General features: G+C 36.2%; 1 protein-coding gene across 5 annotated transcripts in view; it reads left to right on the top strand.

Moving 5' to 3' along the window:
• Positions 1–22301, top strand: part of LOC138700127 (DNA-dependent protein kinase catalytic subunit-like) — a 240742-nt gene that overhangs the window by 101396 nt on the left and 117045 nt on the right. For 4 of the 5 annotated variants that reach the window (XM_069826490.1, XM_069826469.1, XM_069826480.1 and 1 more), the window contains 6 exons: positions 411–538; positions 4729–5007; positions 11692–11898; positions 12031–12181; positions 13231–13536; positions 14310–14420. In XM_069826490.1, the coding sequence (XP_069682591.1) occupies positions 411–538; positions 4729–5007; positions 11692–11898; positions 12031–12181; positions 13231–13536; positions 14310–14420 (1182 nt within the window). The remainder of the gene's footprint in view (positions 1–410; positions 539–4728; positions 5008–11691; positions 11899–12030; positions 12182–13230; positions 13537–14309; positions 14421–22301) is intronic. The other variant, XM_069826504.1, reaches the window with a different exon arrangement.

Here is a 22301-nt window from a genome sequence, read left to right on the forward strand (position 1 = left end):
CTGCTTTACTAGTCCTGGCTAGGTTCGATGGACCTGTTGACCAACAATGGTTCTCCAAACATTTTGGGGATTGACAAGTCATTCAAATGTAGTGTTTATTTAAAAAAATGATTACAATTTGCTCTTCATGAAAAATGATTCCCAGAGCAGTCATCAGAAAGTAGAGATGCAGTATATAGAAGTCAAACTCATCATGTTCTAACATGAAATATTGGGAAGCACGAAGGAGAATAACTTTCTTTATTGTTAAATCAAGAGTATACTGTATGTCCACTTACATTGTGCAAAATATTCTAATACTGAGGAAGATCAGGTTAGAAGTTTCGATTTAGACATATGCATTTAACAGTCTTTTATCATCAGATATAATTTGGCTTTTGTAATACTTTCTTACTTCTTTTTCTTTTCAGGTACTTCTCTTGCAAATACACAGATGATTGTAACCAAAGTATATGATGAACTGATTACAACTCTCTTGGTGTTGGTAAAGAAACTGGATTTAACAACACGGAAGAAAGTTAATAGTGATGTTTTAGCTGTAAGTATAAATCATGAGAATGGGGAGGAATTTCAGAACATGTGCATCGCTAGGATAATGTATACCAGAATAGTATTCCAATGGATACCATCCCATTGTGGAATCCTGGGAAACGAGAATGTGAATGCCTTAGCAAAGAAGGGCAGCACTGCTACTTACAGACCTGTTACTAAATCTACGTATTACTCTGTGAAAAGATTTATTAAATCTACATACTTAAACTTCAACAAACAAAATTTGATAACACAATCTCAAGGGAAAAAATGGAACTCTCTGCATGAAAATCCACAGTTAATTCCCGATTTATCACGAAAATCGTCTGTAGCTGCATTTAGATTGGCAACAGGCCATGATTGTTTGGCCAAACACCTGCATAGAATTGGAATATATCAGTCCCCTCACTGCCCATTGTGCAACTCAAACCAAGAAATGGATTCGGAACACCTCAAAATCTGTGCTTCAGTGGCTGGCCATGATAATATCTTTGAAAAATTTGGAGTGCAAGAGGTCAAATGACTTTATTGTCAAACGCCTGGCATTAGAAAACAACAACAAGTATTTATGGATGACACCATGCTACTTTGTATCACAGAACACAAGTTTTGATAATGTAAATATGTTTGCATGCATATGAAAAGGGACCAGTTGTCGGGTGTTGAGTTATTGTTATTTTTTAACTCTACGATAATAGTTTAAGATGTTGTTGTTTTCTGATGCCAGGCGTTTGACAATAAAGTCATTTGACCTCTTGCACTCCAATATTTTTCAAAGATATTATCATGACCAGCCAATGAAGCACAGATTTTGAGGTGTTCCGAATCCATTTCTTGGTCGTATTGGAGCGGTTAAATGGCAAGTTGTAGCCGATTTAAGTGAACACCATATTTTAACGTTTTGGTGGCTACTTCATTCACACACAACCCCCAGAATGTCTGGAGGACCACACCTGCTGTTGGTCGACGGGTCCATTGGACCTAGCTGGGAGATCTTGTTGATCACCCGTTTTCCCTCTTAAGCCACTGGAGGACGATTTTAGTGCCATAGCAGGTCAGCACTAGGAACAGAAAAGTAGAAAGAGGAGGAAGGAAAGGGAAATGAATCCCTAGGCCTCGAATGCTCTAATGCCGTCGGGATCGAAGAAAGTAAGAGTTCAGTCAGAGGACTGGATAGGAAAGGGTAAAGAGGGAATTAGGTATTGGTTAGAGGAAAATTATACCAAATTCAGCCATTAACTCATCAAGCTGACCAGTGGTAATTGATGAGTAGCCCCTCCCTTTAGTTCAGCTCGTAAAATTATGCTTACTAACAGCTGCACCACGGGAAGTTAGGGATGGGACATAGGGTATTTGTCCAGGTTGGTTCCTTAAAGCCTTCAATGGGAAGGATTAATGGCTCTCCCCCCTGTATCCGGCAGATACCCTTTTGCAGCCTAGTTTAACATGTGCATGGCAGGAATTAATGGATTTAAGAAAGGTAAGACCTTTAAAATTGAAGACATTTTCTTATTAAAGAAGAACCTATTTTTCAGTATAGAGGTTTCTAAATTTATTATATTTAAACATTCATAACTCTGGTTGCGTACATCACTTACGCTCATTATGCTATTTTTTGTTTCATTGACATGTTTTACTTAGACCTTAGTTTCCAAAATAAGTGAAAATGTAGTATAGTGGTTTTTCTGGCATCTGTGTATCAACAAGAACGTCCAAATTTTCAGTCTTAATTTGTCTCTGTTTATTTTATATAAATTCTCGCATTTAACAACACATTTACACTGATCTGTTTGAATCACACATGAATTTGACTACTGCTGTTCATCTCTGCATTTTGGACAAGTGACCACACCCTTCACTGTCTGATCACTGTGGCCAATCTTCTTCAATAACCACATGTAGGACGATTTATTTTTCTAGGAGATAGTTTTCTCGGAATATGAAGCTTCCGTGTTTTATTAGTAGAAGTTCAGCAGATATAGTTGCTGATCTGTCGCCTTCTGAATTTAGAAATGGAAGTCTTGGTCACAGTATATCCTGTTTATCATCTGGCACAAAGCATGTATCTTGTCATAGAAATAAGTCTGTCTCTCATGGGTAAGACTGCTTGGTCTTATGATTTCCAGCATGTCTGTAAAACTTGCAGGCACATTACCACGAAGAATATTGAACTGCATAATTTCTGAATGCAGAGAACTTCTAGTAAGCACTTGTCCAGAAGCTTCTTTCCTTATTTCAAACTGGTGAATTTGAGTTATATTTGGAATGTTCTTAATTTTTATTGTCTCAAATTTTAATTTGCCAGTCAAAGGTCGAAATGGATACCTTTCCTGATTCTGTTCCTATGGCAAATGGAATTATAGATTCAGCTGACTACTTTGTGCTACTTTCAGAACATAATTTATGCTAGTGCAAGAGTTCTTTCGGAATGCCCTTTGAAACATACGAAACATAGATGTGGTTGAAACTTTGTGTGTCCAGTTGTCAAAAAAGATTTTTACAGCATAGATTATCGCACATTACTTGCCACATCAGATATCTCATTAATAAGTTTTTATTTTGTCCAACACAATTAATGGCATGCAGTAGCACAGTACCAGCACTGGAAATACTACAACTGCACTGTAAACTTTGCACATTGAACTATTAGACCTAAACATTTATATCCTACTATATTATACGTGATTTAATTTTTGTTGGAAATACAGTAATACTAAAATTATTTTTTATTGTGTTACTGTTGTGTACAATAATAATCTGTCTATTTTAGCGGCTCATTGAGAACTAAAGTCGTGGCAATAGTAATGAAATACGGGTCCTTCTCTCTTTCCCTTTCGATGTAATAAACATATCAGCAAACATCCTCCTCTATACGTGACAATGCATCTTAGCCCAGCCTGTCAGAATTGGTTTATTTTTTCTCCCAATGTTAGAACTGAAATACTGTTATTATACACACTGATTGTGTAGGCACATATCGACACACCTGTGTTGTAGAAGAACAGGAAATGTTTCGGTTATGTGCTTGTGTTTACTGTGCTAATGTCTATCTGTGTTACCCGATGTTTCAGTATTCAGATACAGTTCATAGTTCTAAATCTGCCGTATTGAATTCATACAAATTGTCACATCATTATTTTGCATCTCAAAAACTCTCCACACATCAGATTTAATTTCTCACTTTCTGCCTCCTTTCACCTTCATAAGGAGTAAATTTGCACAAAATAATGCCATATTCGTATTCTGTGACCTAAAATATGCCCAGATATAAAATTTCATTGAGATCGGACAACATGATATTTCTCCTTTCCATTAGACTCTACCTTTGGTTATGATATTTAAAAAAATTATCCAAAATATTTAATCTAAATTGTAGTTGTAGAAAGTAACGTTCATTTTGAATTTTAAAGTTCCATATTGAAAAGTTAAAAAATTTTGAAAACTTTCAACCCACCTCCCTTTCCTCTTCTCTTCTCTCTTGTAGGAGATGAAATTTGAAAAACCCTCAAAAGTCTAAACGAATTGTAGAAAAGAGCCTTTGTTAAATTTCAAGGCTGCATGTCTGTTGATTCACAAGATATAACAGTGAATTTTGACATCTCTACCTCCACTTTTGTTGCACTCCTTAATGTTCGTATTTGCAAAACTCCGTCTTACTTCTTGACTAGGGATTAAAAGAAACCTATACACAAGAAGGAGATATGATGATAAGTCAGTCTGTTGATCATAAAACAGCTTATATGTATATAAATTGTGTTATAGTAATGGAAAATATTACACGGTGGGAACTGGTCCCTTTTCGTCTTCAACTAAATTATCAAAATTTCCAGTGTTCCAACCTACTTATGACTTTGAAACTTATACTGTGGTTAGTTTACACATAAAAGAACACAGAACTGTAAAAAACGAAAATAGCAACATTTCACCCCTTTTTGTTAATTAGCAATTTACTCGAAAACTGTGAGCCGGGAACTAGTCCATTTTCATATGCACGAATACATATATTAAGTTAAAAAAAAAACAGGTGCTTCATCTGGTAAATCAAGTGCAGTATGATTTATTTCGTATTGTCTGTATTTTATTATAAGTGTTTTAACTGCTTTTGGACAAATGAAAAACATTGACTGCTTGTACTATTTATTTTTATAATGTGCTATTTACCTTGGTTAATGTTAATTTGTGTATTTAATATTTTAGGCATCTTCATCAGTTAAAGAAGATAAAGATGATATTCCTGTCTTGGATCCAGAATCTGGACTTGAAGCAAATAACTGCAAAGATTTCCAAGTGTTCATCAATTTGGTAGATCTGATGCGAGATATACTGCTTAGTGTTGATTCCAGTCGCTTTGAAAAATGGGTTCACTCTTTTTGCTATGAAGTAATCTCTGAATCTTCTCGGAAGCCTCTTGTTAGTGGCTTCTACAAACTTCTGACTGTGGCGCTTCAGCTCTGTGACACAATGGATTTCTTTGGAGTAAGTAACCAAAAACAATAATATAGAAGATTAACGAGAAATAGACCTTTACTGAAATATAGTTGTAGAAGTTACGAGAGAGATAAGAAAACAACACTGAAATGAGAATATTCCTTAAAATTTTAATTACTAGTATCATAACTGTCACACACTGTCACTTTCTCATTACAGAAAGTATAAAGGCAAAATATTGTGTTGCTGTAGAATTTGCTAACGAGGTTTTCACGAAAATGCATGTTTTCAGTGTCCCTGCTAATTGAAAAAGTAGCTGTAAGTGTGTCGTTTTTCTGTCTGTCTGTCTATCTAACACAATTTCTTCTGAACTATTGGACAGAGTTCGTTTATATTCATTATCTGCGAGTCAAATGACTAGGAAATTATACATATGAAAAATATACATTTTACTAAGCAGTTAATGGATGTTTATTTAAAAACCTAAAACACACAAAATAATTTATTTAAAATCATTTCATCTTTTTCACATAAGATCATATAATAAAATAAATAGAATACCTATACAGTATATCTTTCCGAAAACTTTTTTTGGTCAAGGAAATGATTTTTTGTAGAATTATGCTTTTAATTGGTCATGAACTTACATTTCTTGGGATTATTTTTCTTTGGTATTGGCAGCAGCACTGTCTTCGTAAAATCTTCAGGCCATTCGAAATATATGAGAAAGGTGAATGGCCTGAAGATTTTACAGAGACGGTCTTGCTGCCAAGAAATGTAAGGAGTTCAGAACTATCAGACTGATATCGCACTCGGCGAAGATTCTTCTGCGAATACTGAATTGATGTTTATATTCTAAGATGGAAGGACAGTTGAAAGAAGAGCAGTTTGGCTTCAGAAAAAGAAAAGATATAAAGGATGCAATTGGACTACTTTGAACAATCGGCAAAAGATACCTAGAGAAGAATAAAGAAGTGTATATAGTGTTCGCGTAGGCTTCCGCGGCTGGTGTACATGGTGTGTGGATAAGCTTCAGGGCTTCTACCGCGTTGTCTTGGTGTTCTTGGCTGACGTATCGACCACTGTGTTGTGGCCATCTTCAGAGCAGTTGTTGGATAAGGAAATAGTCTGCCAGCTCTTATATATATATATATATATATATATATATATAGTAGTCTCGATGGGGGGAGTAATTGCTGTGACAGGTCGTAGGTTCTCCTTCTGGCATCTGATTGGTCCTACGTGGTCCAATCCGGTTGAGGTCTGTATGAAGGGGAGTATTCATATTAAATACTGGCCCTCATAAGGTCTGAAAGAGTGACCTTGATACCGTGCCCGATGTCCGGATGAAGGGGGGGGGGGTGCCACGTACATGTGGAAACCTGGCTTCTCATTCCTAAGTATGATCTTGGAATAGGCTTCCCCATGAGTTGCTGAGTTGTAACCCCTCGTCCTTGTTGATGTTGTTTGATGTGGGAAGGCTTCTTTAACCAGTCTTCTGTATAAGTTGTCTTCTTTATCTATTATCTTGATATTGTCGAATTCGATGGCATGGCCTGAATCTGCTGAGTGTAAGGCTATTGCTGATTTTTCGTATGGTCCATATTTGCAGAGTCGGATGTGTTCCTTCCTTCTATCTTCCACTGTACGTCCAGTTTGCCCTATGTATTTTGAACCGCAGGAGCAAGGGATCATGTATATTCCGGCTGATTGGAGGTATGGAAGTTTATCTTTGACTTTGACTAATGAGTGGGAAATCTTGTGTGGGGCGTTGTATACCGTCTTGATATTGAATTTCCTCAGTAATTTCCCAATTCTGTCTGTGGTTCCTTCTATGTCACTCAAGGTCACTCTTTCGGACCTTACTCCCCTTCACACAGACTTCAACCGGATTGGACCACGTAGGACCAATCAGATGCCAGAAGGAGAACCTAGGACCTATCACAGGAATTACTCCCCCCATCGAGACTACTATATATATATATATATAAGAGCTGGCAGACTATTTCCTTATCCAACAACTGCTCTGAAGATGGCCACAACACAGCGGTCGAAACGTCAGCCAAGAACACCAAGACAACGTGGTAGAAGCCCTGAAGCTTATCCACACACCAAGTGTATATAGTATTTGTGGACCTAGAAAAGTTGTTTGCCAGAATGGATTGGAACAAACTAATGAACATCCTGAAGAAAATAAGTCTGCATTGGAAAGACAGGATGCTGTTCAGTAACCTACGAGGGGGTCCAGGAAATAACGACCGTTCGCGCATACCCGCCGCGCAGCTGACTCCCCTTCCTTGTTTGAAAGTCAACTGGCTTCCTTAACATGTGTTCTCATAATGTTGTGAGTACTGGTTGTAACAAGTCGCCATTGTGCATTTTGTGTTACTTCAAAATGAACGACGTGATCGATAATCCCGCCGACTGTGAGGTGAGGAGTGTGATTCGATTTTTGAATGCGCGACATTTGAAACCTGCAGAAATTTACCGGCAATTGAAAGAAATGTATGGTGATACTGTAATGAATGAAAGAAATGTGAGAAAATAATGCGAAATGTTCAACAATGGGCGAACAAATGTCCACGATGAAACTCGACCAGGACGCCCATCACTCATCACAGAAGACCTGAAGACTAAAGTGAACGATAGAATCTTGCAGGACAGGCGCACATCACTCGACGAATTGCATATTGCCTTTCCTGACATTTCTCGTTCTTTGCTTGGTGAAATTGTGTCGCAACATCTTGGCTACCACAAAATCTGTGCACGATGGGTTCCACGGCAACTGAGTGACCAACACAAAACTCAGAGAATGGCCTCAGCATTGACATTCTTGATGGGATATCACACAGATGGAGACGCCTTTCTTGATCAAATTGTGACTGGTGATGAGACCTGGGTGTCTCACAACACCCCAGAGACCAAGCGCCAATCACGTCAGTGGCATCATCCCTCATCACCCAAGAAACCGAGAAAATTCAAACAGACTCTCTCAACACAAAAAGTCATGGCTACTGTTTTTTGGGATCGTAAAGGTGTTCTTTTGCTGGATTTCATGCCAAAAGGCACTATGATCAATGCAAATCGTTATTGTGAGACTTTACGAAAACTACTGCGAGCCATTCAAAACAAGAGGCGAGGAATGCTTTCGAGAGGAGTTGTGTTTCTTCACGACAAAGCCCGCCCGCACACTGCTGCTTCAACTCGAGAATTGCTGGATCAATTCGGTTGGGAAATGTTTGATCATCCGCCCTATAGTCCAGACCTTGGTCCTAGCGATTTTCACCTTTTCACTAAGCTGAAAGACTTTCTGAGTGGTACGCGTTTTGGAAGTGATGAAGAGTTGAAGAAGACAGTGAACACCTGGCTTAATGAACTGGCGGCAGAGGAGTATAACACTGGAATTCTAAAGCTAGTGAACAGATACGACAAATGTTTAAATGTAGGTGGTGATTATGTAGAGAAGTAAAGGAAGCTTCAGTTATGTAACAGACTTTGTTTTTTCAAATAAATATATTTTTTTTAATTATTACAACAAAACGGTCGTTATTTCCTGGATCCCCCTCGTATATATGAAATAATGAATCAGGATAGAAGAAGAAATGTCTGAAGAAAGCGAAATAGGGAGAGGAGTATGACAAGGATGCTCTTTATCATCTACACTGTTCCACATCTATTTGGAGGATTTAGTGAAGAACTGTTTTCAGAACATGGGAGAGGTAAAAGTAGGAGGAAGTAGAATAAAGTGCATAAGATCTATTGATGATATGGCATTGTTAGCTGAAGAGGAAATCACACTATGGGATATACTACTGGAGCTAAATGACAGCTGTGAGCAGTAAAAGCTGATAAGGGTAATTGCACTGTAATAATGAATGCTCAAGACATGAATGACAAAATTAACACATTTTTTCACGAAAATAACATCACAGAAATAAAAACAGATCCAACAACAAAATATCAAACAATAGTCAAAAATACAATAAATCAAAACACTCACATCATACCTAACAACAAAAAACAACAATTGAAACAAATTAAACCTCACGCACCTAAATTAAATGCATTGCCAAAAATTCACAAACAAAACATACCAATCAGGCCTCTTATTAACTACAAGAATGCACCAGCATACAAATTAGCGAAATATATAGACAACATTATAAGAAATAGTATACAATTTGAAAACCCAACAATAATAATCAACACCATAGACCTAGTTAACAAAATAAAACACAAACACATTCCACACAACACAACATTAGCATCATTTGACATCGAAAACCTATATACAAACATACCAGTAACAGAAACACTTGAAATACTTCGAAAAATGCTTATCAAAAATAACATACCACAGACTCACATTGACGAAATTATACACATTACAGAGATTATTACTAAACAAAATTATTTCACACATAACAATAAATATTATACACAAACTGAAGGATTACCAATGGGTTCACCTATATCAAGTATATTAGCTGAAATCTTTATTCACAACATAGAACAAACACTCATACTAAACACCGATAACAACAAACACGCAGAGAAAATAATGTACCGGCATTGATATGTAGATGACATAATAGTCCTATATAATGGAAACAAAAGACAAATAAAAAACCTACATCAACAACTCAACAAAATACATCCCAAATTAAATTATACAATAGAAATGGAACATAACCAAGCTATAAACTTCTTAGGCATCACCATAACCAAAACAAATAACAGACACGAATTCAAAATATACAGGAAACCCACTACAACCACAACACATATACACAATTCATAAAATCATCCCATACAACATAAATATGCAGCTTTCCGTACAATGACACACAGATTAATTAATATACCAATGAACAATGACAACTACACTGAAGAATTAAACACAATAAAATATATAGCACAAGACAATGGATACAACCCTAACATAATAGACACACTGATAAAAAAAGGCAAAACAAAAACAGAACAAACCAACACAAACACCACGCGAGAACAAATACATAATATTAACATATCACAATACCAATACTCACAAAATTGCAACTTCATTCAGAAAACTAAAATACAAGATAGCATACAAAACAAATAATACAACACAGAAATACCTAAATAATCACGTTAAACATTCAAATAAATATAATTCAACTGGAGTTTACAAATTAAAATGCAATAGTTGCCCACATTTTTACATAGGACAGGCAGGAAGATCCTTTCACACAAGATATAATAAACATATTAAAGCTATAACCAAACCCCACATCACGTCAAATTATGCAGATCACATTATCAACAATAATCATGACTACAATAATATAGAAACAGATATGGAAATTTTACACATCTCACCAAAAAGTTCATAATTAAACATCCTAGAACAGTACGAAATATATAAGAATACAATAGCATACCCACAATATATACTTAACACGCAATTGCAGTTCAGTACACACACATTATTCGACGTCATAATACATCATAACACACAAACAGCCAACCCCCACCATAGGAACAACACACCCCCACCCCTACCATCGACAAATGCACATCATAGAGTCAAGATCACCAGTGGTTCAAGAGACACTGAAGATGACGTAAAATAGCATTGAAACGGGCCGTTTGTCGAAGGTATATGCCTTTTTTAACAATTTTACACTTTTTTAACGTAAGACTTGGGATGTATTATAAGCAGTGACATGAACTGCAGCCAGGAAATCAAAAAGAGGATAGCAATGGCAAAGGAAGCTTTCAATAGAAAAAGGAGCATCTTTTGCGGACCTCTGGGTAAAGAACTAGGGAAGAGACTAGTGAAGTGTAGCATTGTATGGGGCAGAAATACGGACATTACGACGAAATGAAGAGGAGCGAATAGAAGCATTTGAAATGTGGTTATGGAGAAGAATGGAGCATGTGAAGTGGACAGACAGAATAAGAAAAGTTGTGTTAGAAAGAGTAGGTGAAGAAAGAATGATGCTGAAACTGATCAGAAAGAGAAAAAGGAATTAGTTAGGTCACTGACTGAGAAGAAACTGCCTACTGAAGGATGCACTGGAAGGAATGGTGAATGAGAGAAGAGTTTGGGGCAGAAGAAGATATCAGATGATAGACGACATTAAGATATGTGGGTCATATATGGAGAATAAAAGGAAGGCAGAAAATAGGAAAGAATGGAGAACGCTGGTTTTGCAGTGAAAGACCTGCCCGCATGCATGCATGCGTGCATGCATTATACATAGTTGCCGTAGCTTTCATGAAAATAGAGGAAATTAATATACTTCATTTTTCTGTTAAAGAATATTATCTATGCACTCGTAATTTAGTCTTCACTTGAAAATATTTGAGATAAACATTTCAGTGCTTAAAGATACTGTATCTGTGTTACAATGGAATTAGTCTTTTAGATATCACTTATAAAATATATGGTAAAGGAATAAACACCGCCTAAAAGTAGTAATAAAAGTAAATCTAGAAGAGCAGGCAGAATTTAGAATAGGTCGCTCGTGCACTGATTATATTTGTACTATTAAAAAAGAATTTTGGAAGAAAGACGTGAAGTCAGTTTAGAAACCCATACTGCATTCAATAATTTTGAAAACCATTTGATTATGTTGATAGGGAGAAATGGTGAAAGAAAATGACGAATAAAGGATTCCTTTCTCACCATATTGAAGTGATAAAAGTTTATATGTTACACAAATCAGACTGTAGTATCTCCAGTCTCTGTTGCAGGAATATGAGAGTGTTGGAAGTCAGCCCTCTGACCTCGCAGCTTGCTACTCACTTCTGTGCAGGTTTCTGCAGGAGTTGATGGTTCGACTCCAGCAGTACAAGAATGATCTGCAAGTTGCTTGTCTGCAGACTGTAATAGCTGCTCCTGTTGCCTTGATTGTGCCCCTTTTGCCACATGCAGCTCCAGCTTTTGAGGTGGGTACACGTGTGCATATGTTTCTTTCCAAGCATGGAGATATAAATATCATTCTAACACTAATATTTTATAGAACCATAAGATGTGAGACGTGAATGTCTGATTTCCTGTTCATTATTTATGGGTTACAGGCAATATTTAGAGTTGGGCGAAGCTTGTTATCTCTGGCACATCTTGGATTATCTGCCTTAGAGAAGTGGAATGGTGCATTACCATCACATTTGATGAAGCCCCTACTAATCCAAGTTTTGCCTTACCTTGATCCATTCTTGCGAAGTAAAGGTAAGTTGAATGTGTCAAAGAATTTACTATGTGATTTGTTTGTTCTTTTCTCTTTTATTTAGTAAACTCAGTAGAAATTTGTATTTTTTAAATATGTATGTATTAGTGTGTGAATATTATTTTTGTTTTGGGTGAGTACAGGTTACAATTATTGCACAGTTAAAAATGTAAGGCTAAAAAAACCAGTAGTATTACCTTCGAATATTATTTTTGTTTTGGGTGAGTACAGGTTACAATTGTCGCACAGTTAAAAATGCAAGGCTAAAAAAACTAGTAGTATTACCTTCGAATATTATTTTTGTTTTGGGTGAGTACAGGTTACAATTGTCGCACAGTTAAAAATGTAAGGCTAAAAAAACCAGTAGTATTACCTTCGATTTTTAGCAAAGTAAGTATATGCTATATATATATATATATATATATCTACCTAAATTTTCTCATGAAATTTCGGCCATTGTATGGGACTGGTGCCCACCCAACATCGTGATGAATTTGAGGAGCTGTGATAGGTAGTGAAATGTGGTTTCGAAGACCAGCTGTAATACTGTAGCTTGGGGGGGGGGGGGATCATCATGCTGACCACATGTTACCCCCATTTTGGTTGGATGATCTTTCACCTCTGCTGAGGCATGTGGAGATAAGACCAGCAGTCGGCTAATCAGTCGTGGCCCTTCATGAGTTGTTACTCCACGGATTTTTATATTTATCTGCCTTTCAAGGAGAGTAGGTATTTTCTCCTTTTATCTTATGTCCCAAATTACCATCCTGACATCATGGCATCTGCTCTTAGTATCTACAGTAATGACGCAGTATGCTAGTTTGGGTATTGCCTATTGATGATGAATATGTTATTTCTATTTGTATTATTCTTATAATAATTTTATTCATTAGAAATTACCGAAGTTAATTTGGATAGTTGTCGCTATAAATTATTTCATAACATATTAATAAAATGGCTAGTATACTTACAGAAAGTTTTTTAAAGTAAAGCTGTAGAGAGTAGTTACGTTCAAATATTCAGTAAGTCTGATGTGTGTTAATGTTTGCAGATCAAAGCAGTGGTGAGGATGTGTATATTGATACGGAGCTTATGGCTCTCAAAGGAAGGGGTCGCAGCAATTACAGCAAAACTCGAAGAGTGACCAAAAAGAGAATTGTTGAGTGCTCAGATTCAGAACTTTCTCAGCTCCAGCATCACATAATCAGTTTTCTGGGCCAGTTAGACAGTGCCACGTGTTTGGTACTAAGAGACCCTCAGCAAGATGAACAGGATACACAACCCTGGGCTGTTTGCTTGCAGCAGCCTCTCATCTTCCCTCTACCTTTCAAAGATATGAAGCTCAATGTTCACTTAGGTGAGGATATTTTCAGTGCACTTAACGAAACAACAGCGATGTATAAACTAGTAATGCACTTAGCTGCTACAATTTAAATCAGGTGTTTTCTAATAGTAAAAGAATTTTCAGATGTTTTGAAAATCTGATATTGAGGACAATGAGTATTACAGCAACATCTGTCCCCATCTGAACTCAGTGAAGTCACTGATTGCTCACATAAAATTTAACAGAATTTTTTTCTTTCTTTTATTGATTTTAAAAAGACTCTTTAAAAATGAAAATTTTAAGTAAATGAGACTATTTTCAGTGTAAAAATGGGAACTTACCCATCGAACCAGAAAGACTACCTTGAAATTTTTAATTATCTCCTAATGGTTAGTAAGTTATTTTAGGTAATATTTCGAATATCTCTATGAATTGTTATGTATGTACTTTTAAATTAGATTTTATTGTATATTGTCGAAACTTTAATATTAAACTGTTGTTTTCTCAAAAATGGACAGCTAAAAAGTGGAAATAACTCCAAAATAGGAACAACAATAAGAAAAATTGTTGAGAAATATGAACTAGTATTTAAGAGAAATATAAATAAGTTAAGAAAACAGGCAGATGTGTGATTTCTTTTGAAATGTATTTTCAATTTTGAGTAGAGATAAATGTTTTATTCATATTGAGATGCAGTTATTGAATTCACTGGTATCTACTTTAAAATACATTTAAATTACTTTTAGAATTATGCATTATGTTATTACAATTTTTTCAAACTATGATGGGTTTATGTCTCTCTTCAGAAAAAATGATCCCTCGGCTTGTGGAGTTGGCACTGACATCAAGTGATCGCTACACCCGGTTCACAGCATGCGAACTTCTACATGCTGTTATCATGTTTATGTTGGGCTCCAGTGAGTACTTTATTATCTGGTTGACAGCACAATGCTTAAAGGCAGGTTTACATTGATACAGTAAATGAGTTACTAGTACAATAAACTGGCAATCCAGCTACTCACCCACTATTGTCAACAAGAGATAGTGCTAGTGCTGGTACTTGTACTGGTAATAGGGGTAATAAAGTAGCTAACTTGCCAGTTAAGCTACTAATCAATCACTCAAATTCTTATGTTACTCTCATTCTCCTGATCATCCATAGTACAGTAGAGTATGGCCAGCCATCGAGTCAACGTCAGTGGATTTGAGGATGTATTTTCATATTTTTCAGAAAACTTGTATTTTAGTGATGATGTTTGAAAAAATGGTCTGAATAATGTACTATGGTGTTTGTTAAACTGTATCATGATCGCGTGTGTTTGAGGGATATTATTGATGCATGTTACAGAAACAACCAAATTCATAAAAGTGATAGTGAACAAATTGTTAAGGACATTGGGATTGAAAATTTCACAATTGTAATGTTCTTCATTACAAGAAAAATATGTTCAGTATTCAACCTTTCTTTATTCAGTCATTCTACAAACAAAACCTAACAATGTCAACAATTAACAAAAAAATGTTCACACCGAGAAAGGAAACATCCTTACATAACACTTCTTCCACTTAAAAAATAAAATATAATCAGCTATTATATTTCACGTGTAATATAATTATACAAAGAAATTTTACATTTCTTCAATGAGCCTTTCCGGAGGCTTAATCTCCCGACAGGCTGTAATACCATCAAGCACTCTACTGTTACTGTCACACTCAATGTTAACATTATGTTCTATTGGCAACTCAATATTATCATCACCTGAACAATTTATTTTATCTGCCTCTTTAATCTCTAATGATTCCTTGTTTTCATCCTCACTTTCCCTTCGATCAAAAATTGAATCTCCCCATGGACCTTTTACTAAGCTGATTCACATGTCGAATTCATCTGCTCTGCAAAGAAGGTATAGCTACCCTGAATCGACGAGGGCCCAAAACTTGTTCAATTATTCCTGCAATCCATGAACCTTCCTTTTTTCAGTAGTCTTTGACCCATACTTTCTCCCTACTTGCCAAGGCCTATTTATCCCACCATATTTCTGAATCTGTTTCTCTTGAGCCTGTTGCACTTTGTTACTATTTGTTGTTGGCCTGAGTAAATCCAATCTACATCTAATGTTTCTTGAGAAGCGACTCAGCAGGGGAAATGTCAGTTGTATAGTGTTTTGTATTCCTATAGTCAATCTGAAATCTTTGTAATGCTAATTCAATTAATCCCTGATCACCAGCCCTGCCTAATGCTTTAAGTATTGCCTTCTTGATTGTGTGGACCGAATTTTCAGCCGCCCCATTAGTTGCAGCATAATATGGAGCTCCTGACTTAAATTCTATACCATTATGTATTAAAAAATTCTGAAACTTCTCGGATTTAAATGATGAATAATTATCCGATACCAGTGTCTCCGGAAGTCCAAAACGAGCAAACACTTGTCGTAAATAGGCGATTGAAATATCACAGGTCATACTTTTAGTAACAAAAGCTTCCACCCACTTTGAATGGCTATCAAGAATAACAAAAATATAATGATTCAATATAGGGCCTAAATAGTCTATGTGTAACCTGGACCAGGGTTTTTGTGTATATTCCCACGGTATCAAACTATGTTTTGGAGGGTTGTCTCTATTCTCTGCACATTCTTTACAACTACGTACGAGTGACTCAATGTCTTGATCCATATGTGGCCACCAAACATAGGAGCATGCAAGCGATTTAACTTTAACTATCCCCATGTTAGAGGCATGCAATTCTTGCAATACTCTTGTTCTTAATCCCTCAGGAATAAAAACTCGATATCCCCATAACAAAATATCCCTAACTACGTAAGCTCTTCTTTATGCCTACGGAATGGAACTAACTTCTCATTTACCTTTTCTGGCCACCCAAACTTGGTAAAGTTTATTACTTGCATTATTGTTAAGTCTTTTCTTGTATAAGCAACAATTTCCTTATACTTAAGAGGAAAATCAGAATTAGAATCGAAAATATAATCAAGAGCTATTTCCTCCGGTTCATCAAACAACAATTTCCACAATTTGGGACATCTGGCCAAAATCTACGGCTGATCACTAGGATCCAGAATACAAAGCAGAGGTTAAATGAAAAATACAATATGATTGCGGAGAGAATACGGAACAATGAAAAATTTAAAAATAAAGTACAGTTTGAGTTCGGAGAAACATGAGATGAAAAGACATTGAAGAGTAATGAGATGAAGTGGAAAAAAAAAATTACATACTATTATACAAGTGATTGTGTAAAATGGATAATGAATCTCTCAATACCATTAGACAAATTTTGTTAATGTCCTCATTAGAAAATTTAAGAGAAAGGAGAATGGTTTTGGTTAACTTAAATGAAGTTCCTAGCGCCAAAAAGAAGTCCTTTCACTTCCCATGTATTAATATTCATTTTGTATCTCTCACTGAAGTGAGGAATACATGGGTTGTAAATAGACTTCTTTTCATTGTCAACGTTGTTGGCCTGTTGATCATCCTTCTCGAAACGGACAGTGGGGTCAAGAATGAGGCTTCTTTGATTCCGGCGATACTTCAGGAAGTGGGGCTCTTGACAGCCAGTCAGCTACAATTTTATTAGATGAAACATATTCTATCGCAAATTGATAATTGGCCAAATACAAGGCCCATCGCTGTAGTGTATTTGCAGCACAAGCTGGAATACCACGTTTTGGACCAAATCTAGTCTGAAGAGGTTTATGATGAGAAATTAAAGTCCACTGTCTACCAAACAAATAAGCATGAAATTTCTTTACGCCAAAAATGATGGCTAAGCTTTCTTTTTGCACCATAGAATAAGTTTCTTTGGATTTCGACAACATTCTATTGGCATAACCTATAGGCTTTTCCACATTATTTTTTTTCTGGAGTAACACTGCCCCTAACCCATGACTAGAAGCATCAACTGCTAATCTAAGAGGACAGTCCGGATCATAATGAGCTAAGGATCTAGATGAACAGACTAATTTTTTTATTCCAATAAATGCTCTTTCACATTAAATACTCCATTTCCAAGGATTATTCTTTTTCAAAAGTTTATACAAGGGGTTCAATGTCTCTGTCACCTTAGGTAAAAATTTTGATATGTATGTAACATAACCTAAGAAAGACTGCAATTCTTGAACATAAGTTGGTCTAGGGGCATCCCGTACTGCTTTAATTTTTTCATCTGTAGTATGAATGCCATTAGCATCAATCTTAAACCAAAGGAAATTTAAAGATTCCCTACCGATTTCACATTTCTTTTCAGAAACAGTCAATCCTGCTGCTTCTAATCGACGCAGCACTTGAGTTAGACGACTTTCTAATTCATGTAAATCTTTAGGCCTACCTCCAACTATAAAATCATCCAACAGGGTTGCTGTCCCCTCAACACCTTCCAATAATATATCAAATTGTTTTTGAAACTTAGCAAGATCTAACCTAGCAAAGATTTTACACCCTTGCACTTTTTGAAATATATACTCAGGTGTGGGTAAAGGATGTTGGTCAACTTTTAGAAGGGGGTTTTGTTATTTTACGATGCTGTATCAACATCTGAGGTTATTTAGCATCTGAATGATATGAAGGTGATAATGCCAGTGAAATGAGTCCGGGGTCCAACACCGAAAGTTACCCATCATTTGCTCGTATTGGGTTGAGGGAAAACCCCGGAAAAAACCTCAACCAGGTAACTTTCCCGACCAGGACTGGAACCCAGGCCACCTGGTTTCGCAGCCAGACGCGCTGACTGTTACTCCACAGGTGTAGACGAAGGGGGTTTAACGTTAGTTTAAAATCACCACAAATTCGAATACCCCTTTTTTTTAATACTGGCACAATAGGAGATCCGAATGGACTATAGTCCACTGGAACTAGAATACCTTCATTAGTTAATCTATTTAGTTCTGTTTCTACACCTTCTCTTAAAGCAAAAGGCACATTTCTGGCCCAAATAAATTTCAGCTGAGCGGCTTTTTTTAATTCTAATGATAACTTTCCCTTCTTAAAAGAGCCTAATTTATCTGAAAAAAACAGAGGGAAATTTAGCTTTCATCCTTCTAGCCAAAGCTGAATTTTCTGAACTCCAAAAACAATCATTATTCGGTTTAAATATTTTAAAGCCTATATGGTTGGCGGCCCAACAAAGGGGGGCCATTTGAATCTACAAATACAATGGAAGAACTCCATAAAATGTCTCATTATACTTCACATAAAAATTAATCATTCCAAGTGGTTTAGCTTGAGTCTTAAAGTAGGTTAGAAAAGTTTTATCGGTGTTCAGCAAATTACAATTAGAAAATTGATTTTGAAATATTGAAAGTGGTAGTATGGTCAAGGCACAACCAGTATCTATTTCAAACTTGACCGGTACGTCATCTAAAACTAACACTGAAGTGAAAGGAGGTGACCTTGAAATTGTCGAATCCACATGAAACGTTTCTTCATCAGACTCTACAGAACTAATAAAATTACTCTTAACATTTTTAGTCACATTTTCCACTAAACACTTTTGTTCTTTTTTGCATCCTTTTTTTAAATGACCAACCGGTCCACACTTGTCACATTTTAGATTTCTGAAGCGGCAAAATGGAGCACTATGTCTATATACACCACAGACGAGACATGTTCTTGAGTTTCTTTTCTTTTTCTTTTCTTCATACTTCTGTAGCCTACATAACCAATATGTTCCTCTTTAACTTGTATTAATGTCTTTGATGTTGATAAGTCATACTGGAAAGCCGCAGACTCTTTAGCAGAGGCGATACATATAGCCTTCTCTAAAGAAAGTTGAAGGCGATCCTCCTCAAACAGTCTGTCCTTGACTGGTCCTTTATTTAAACCAATGATGAACTGATCTAAAATTCTATCTTCCAAATCATTATTATACTTGCAAGGTGAGACTAGAGAACGCAAGCGAGCCCTCTTCCCGACTAGCAAAATGAAATTTAAGTCGAAAAGACATTATAGATAGTTCTGGCAAGAAATGTCTTTCAAGATGTATTAACAATGTACTAAAAGATACATTCTCTGGCTCCTGTGGTACACATAAATTACTAATAAGTTTGTAACCATCTTCGTCCAAACTATTTAAAAACAAAGCTTTTTTTTTGTTAGCAAGAAAGAAATTTGTAACTCTTCTTTTATGAACTAACCAATCATGGTTCCCAGGGTTGAATTAATGCATTTTTCCAACATACCTTCCTTCTGCCATGTTTGTTTTCCACGTATATCTGAATATTCTTCTAATATGTAGTTTTCCTCGTCGTCAATGTAATGTTCTTCATTACAAGAAAAATATGTTCAGTATTCAACCTTTCTTTATTCAGTCATTCTACAAACAAAAGCTAACAATGTCAACAATTAACAAAAGAATGTTCATACCGAGAAAGGAAACATCCTTACTTAACACCAATTAACAAAGCAAAGAATTTAATAAACTTATGATGATTGTTATTGTTCATCCATGAAGTACTTCAAAATCATGGACTTTTTTTTTTCCTAGAAAAACGAAAATTGGCCTAAACAGAATAATCTCTTCTTCCAATCCCCTTTCTAACCCATAATCTGACATTTCGTAATTCGTAAAATAACCTTTCTTAGTTGGTTACATTACCGAATAATAAATTGTTATAATAAGAAACATGATCACGAAATTGTTTCATTGCTCAACTGCTACTGACTAGGTAAAATGCAATTTCGATGTAGACATGTATTAGCCCTGGTCGAGGCAAGGCTGGCTACTAGTACCATAACACTGTCTAACTGAGCAAATTGGCCCAGAAAATATCATTTGAGATTCACATTCGGGAGGGCCAAGGAAGAACATAATGAACTAATGAAATGTGTACAGCCAAGAACTTGAAAAAATGGACGTTGAAGTCTGGTATTGTTTTTGATGATTTTTACTGTTCATCTATAGAGTACTTCAAGATCATGGACTTTCTTTCAGTAAAACAAAAGACAACCAACAGGGCTGTACATTTCTTTCAAGTGAGTGCATACGGGACACCATTTTCTAACAAGAAATAAATCTGTTGAGAAATGTGCTATATAGTGTAGATTACTATTTATATTCAATTTTGTTTATATTATTTGTTGTCCACACCTGTGGAGTAATGGTTAGCGCGCCTAGCCACGAAACCAGGTGGCCCGGGTTCAGTTAACGGTCGGGGCAAGTTACCTGGTTGAGGTTTTTTTTCGAGGTTTTCCCTCAACCCAATATGAGCAAATGTTGGGTAACTTTCGGTGTTGGATCCCAGACTCATTTCACCGGCATTATCACCTTCATCTCATTCAGACGCTAAATAGCCTAAGATGTTGATAAAGCGTCTTAAAATAACCTACTAAAATAAAAAAATATATATATTATTTGTTTATAGTTCTTCGTAACTTCGCAACTTTTTCTCATTATGTAACACATTTAAAACTGTAATTCATTATATGAATTAAAAATTAAAATTTAAACACTTCCAATGTAAAATTACTTACTTACAAATGGCTTTTAAGGAACCCGAAGGTGCATTGCCGCCCTCACATAAGCCCGCCAGCAGTCCCTATCCTGTGCAAGATTAATCCAGTCTCTATCATCATACCCCACCTCCCTCAAATCCATTTTAATATTATCCTCCCATCTACGTCTCGGCCTCCATAAAGGTCTTTTTCCCTCCGGTCTCCCAACTAACACTCTATATGCATTTCTGGATTCGCCCATACGTGCTACATGCCCTGCCCATCTCAAACGTCTGGATTTAATGTTCCTAATTATGTCAGGTGAAGAATACAATGCGCAGTTCTGTGTTGTGTAACTTCCTCTATTCTCCAATGTAAAATTACAGGTGGAAATATGTGTAAAATAATGAGATGAAGAAATGAAGACCTGCATGATTATTTGTCTGAGAACTGTCATTTTGGAATGTCTTATGACACACACAAAATAGTAGCAACGTAGGTCAGTTCTGAAATAAACGTCAGCATGCAGCAAAATATTGGTTGGTCTTTAATAGCATGTGTAACTGATTTGCATAATCTCTCTAGCTTCCCTGTATAGTCTAGTAATTTCTTCGTTCTTCTACTTGTCTCTGCCAAAGGCAACAAAATGCTGCAAATGACTGAATTTAAATAGACCTACTATTTTAGAACTGACAATTTATTATACAGTATGACCAGTACCTACAAATAATAATGAAGATAAATGTACAGTAGCATCATATTCTGTTGCAAGCCGAAGATTGTGGATTCAATTCCTGATAGGGTCATGAATTTTTTCCATCGATCTAATCTTTCTCTTCATACTATGGCTCGGGGGTTTAATCAGCCTCTAACAGAAATGAGTACTAGGGATATTTCCTTGAGGCCAAAGATGGCAAGCACTTATGACTTACGATTAATGCGAATTGTGTAGAAATGGTGGGAGCTTTAACTTCCCACTACCCTGTGGGTCTCCATGACCTAAAAAAGGGATATGATTACCTTCAGCTATCTTTCACAAATAAGAAAGGAATATTTGACCATAGTTTATTTTTGTTATCTTGTGATGGAAATTAATTTTCCTTGAGGAAAATTTTATTCTAGTCAATTGTTGCCTGAAACATTACTCCCAAATGAAAAACATTGTTAGCAGGTATGGGCAGCATTAATATGAGCCTGGGTAGTTGTCACAGTAAGGCAGTCATATCAATTGATGCCCGTAAGCGCAAGCACGTGCTTTAGAGCTCAGTGTGCTCGTAACTCTCGTTTACAGATTAGACAAGAACATACCAAATGAACGGGCTAGTCTACTAATAGGGGTTAGTGAAGTCATA

The sequence above is a fragment of the Periplaneta americana genome, chromosome 1, assembly GCF_040183065.1.
Source record: "Periplaneta americana isolate PAMFEO1 chromosome 1, P.americana_PAMFEO1_priV1, whole genome shotgun sequence".
NCBI classification, from domain to species: domain Eukaryota; kingdom Metazoa; phylum Arthropoda; class Insecta; order Blattodea; family Blattidae; genus Periplaneta; species Periplaneta americana.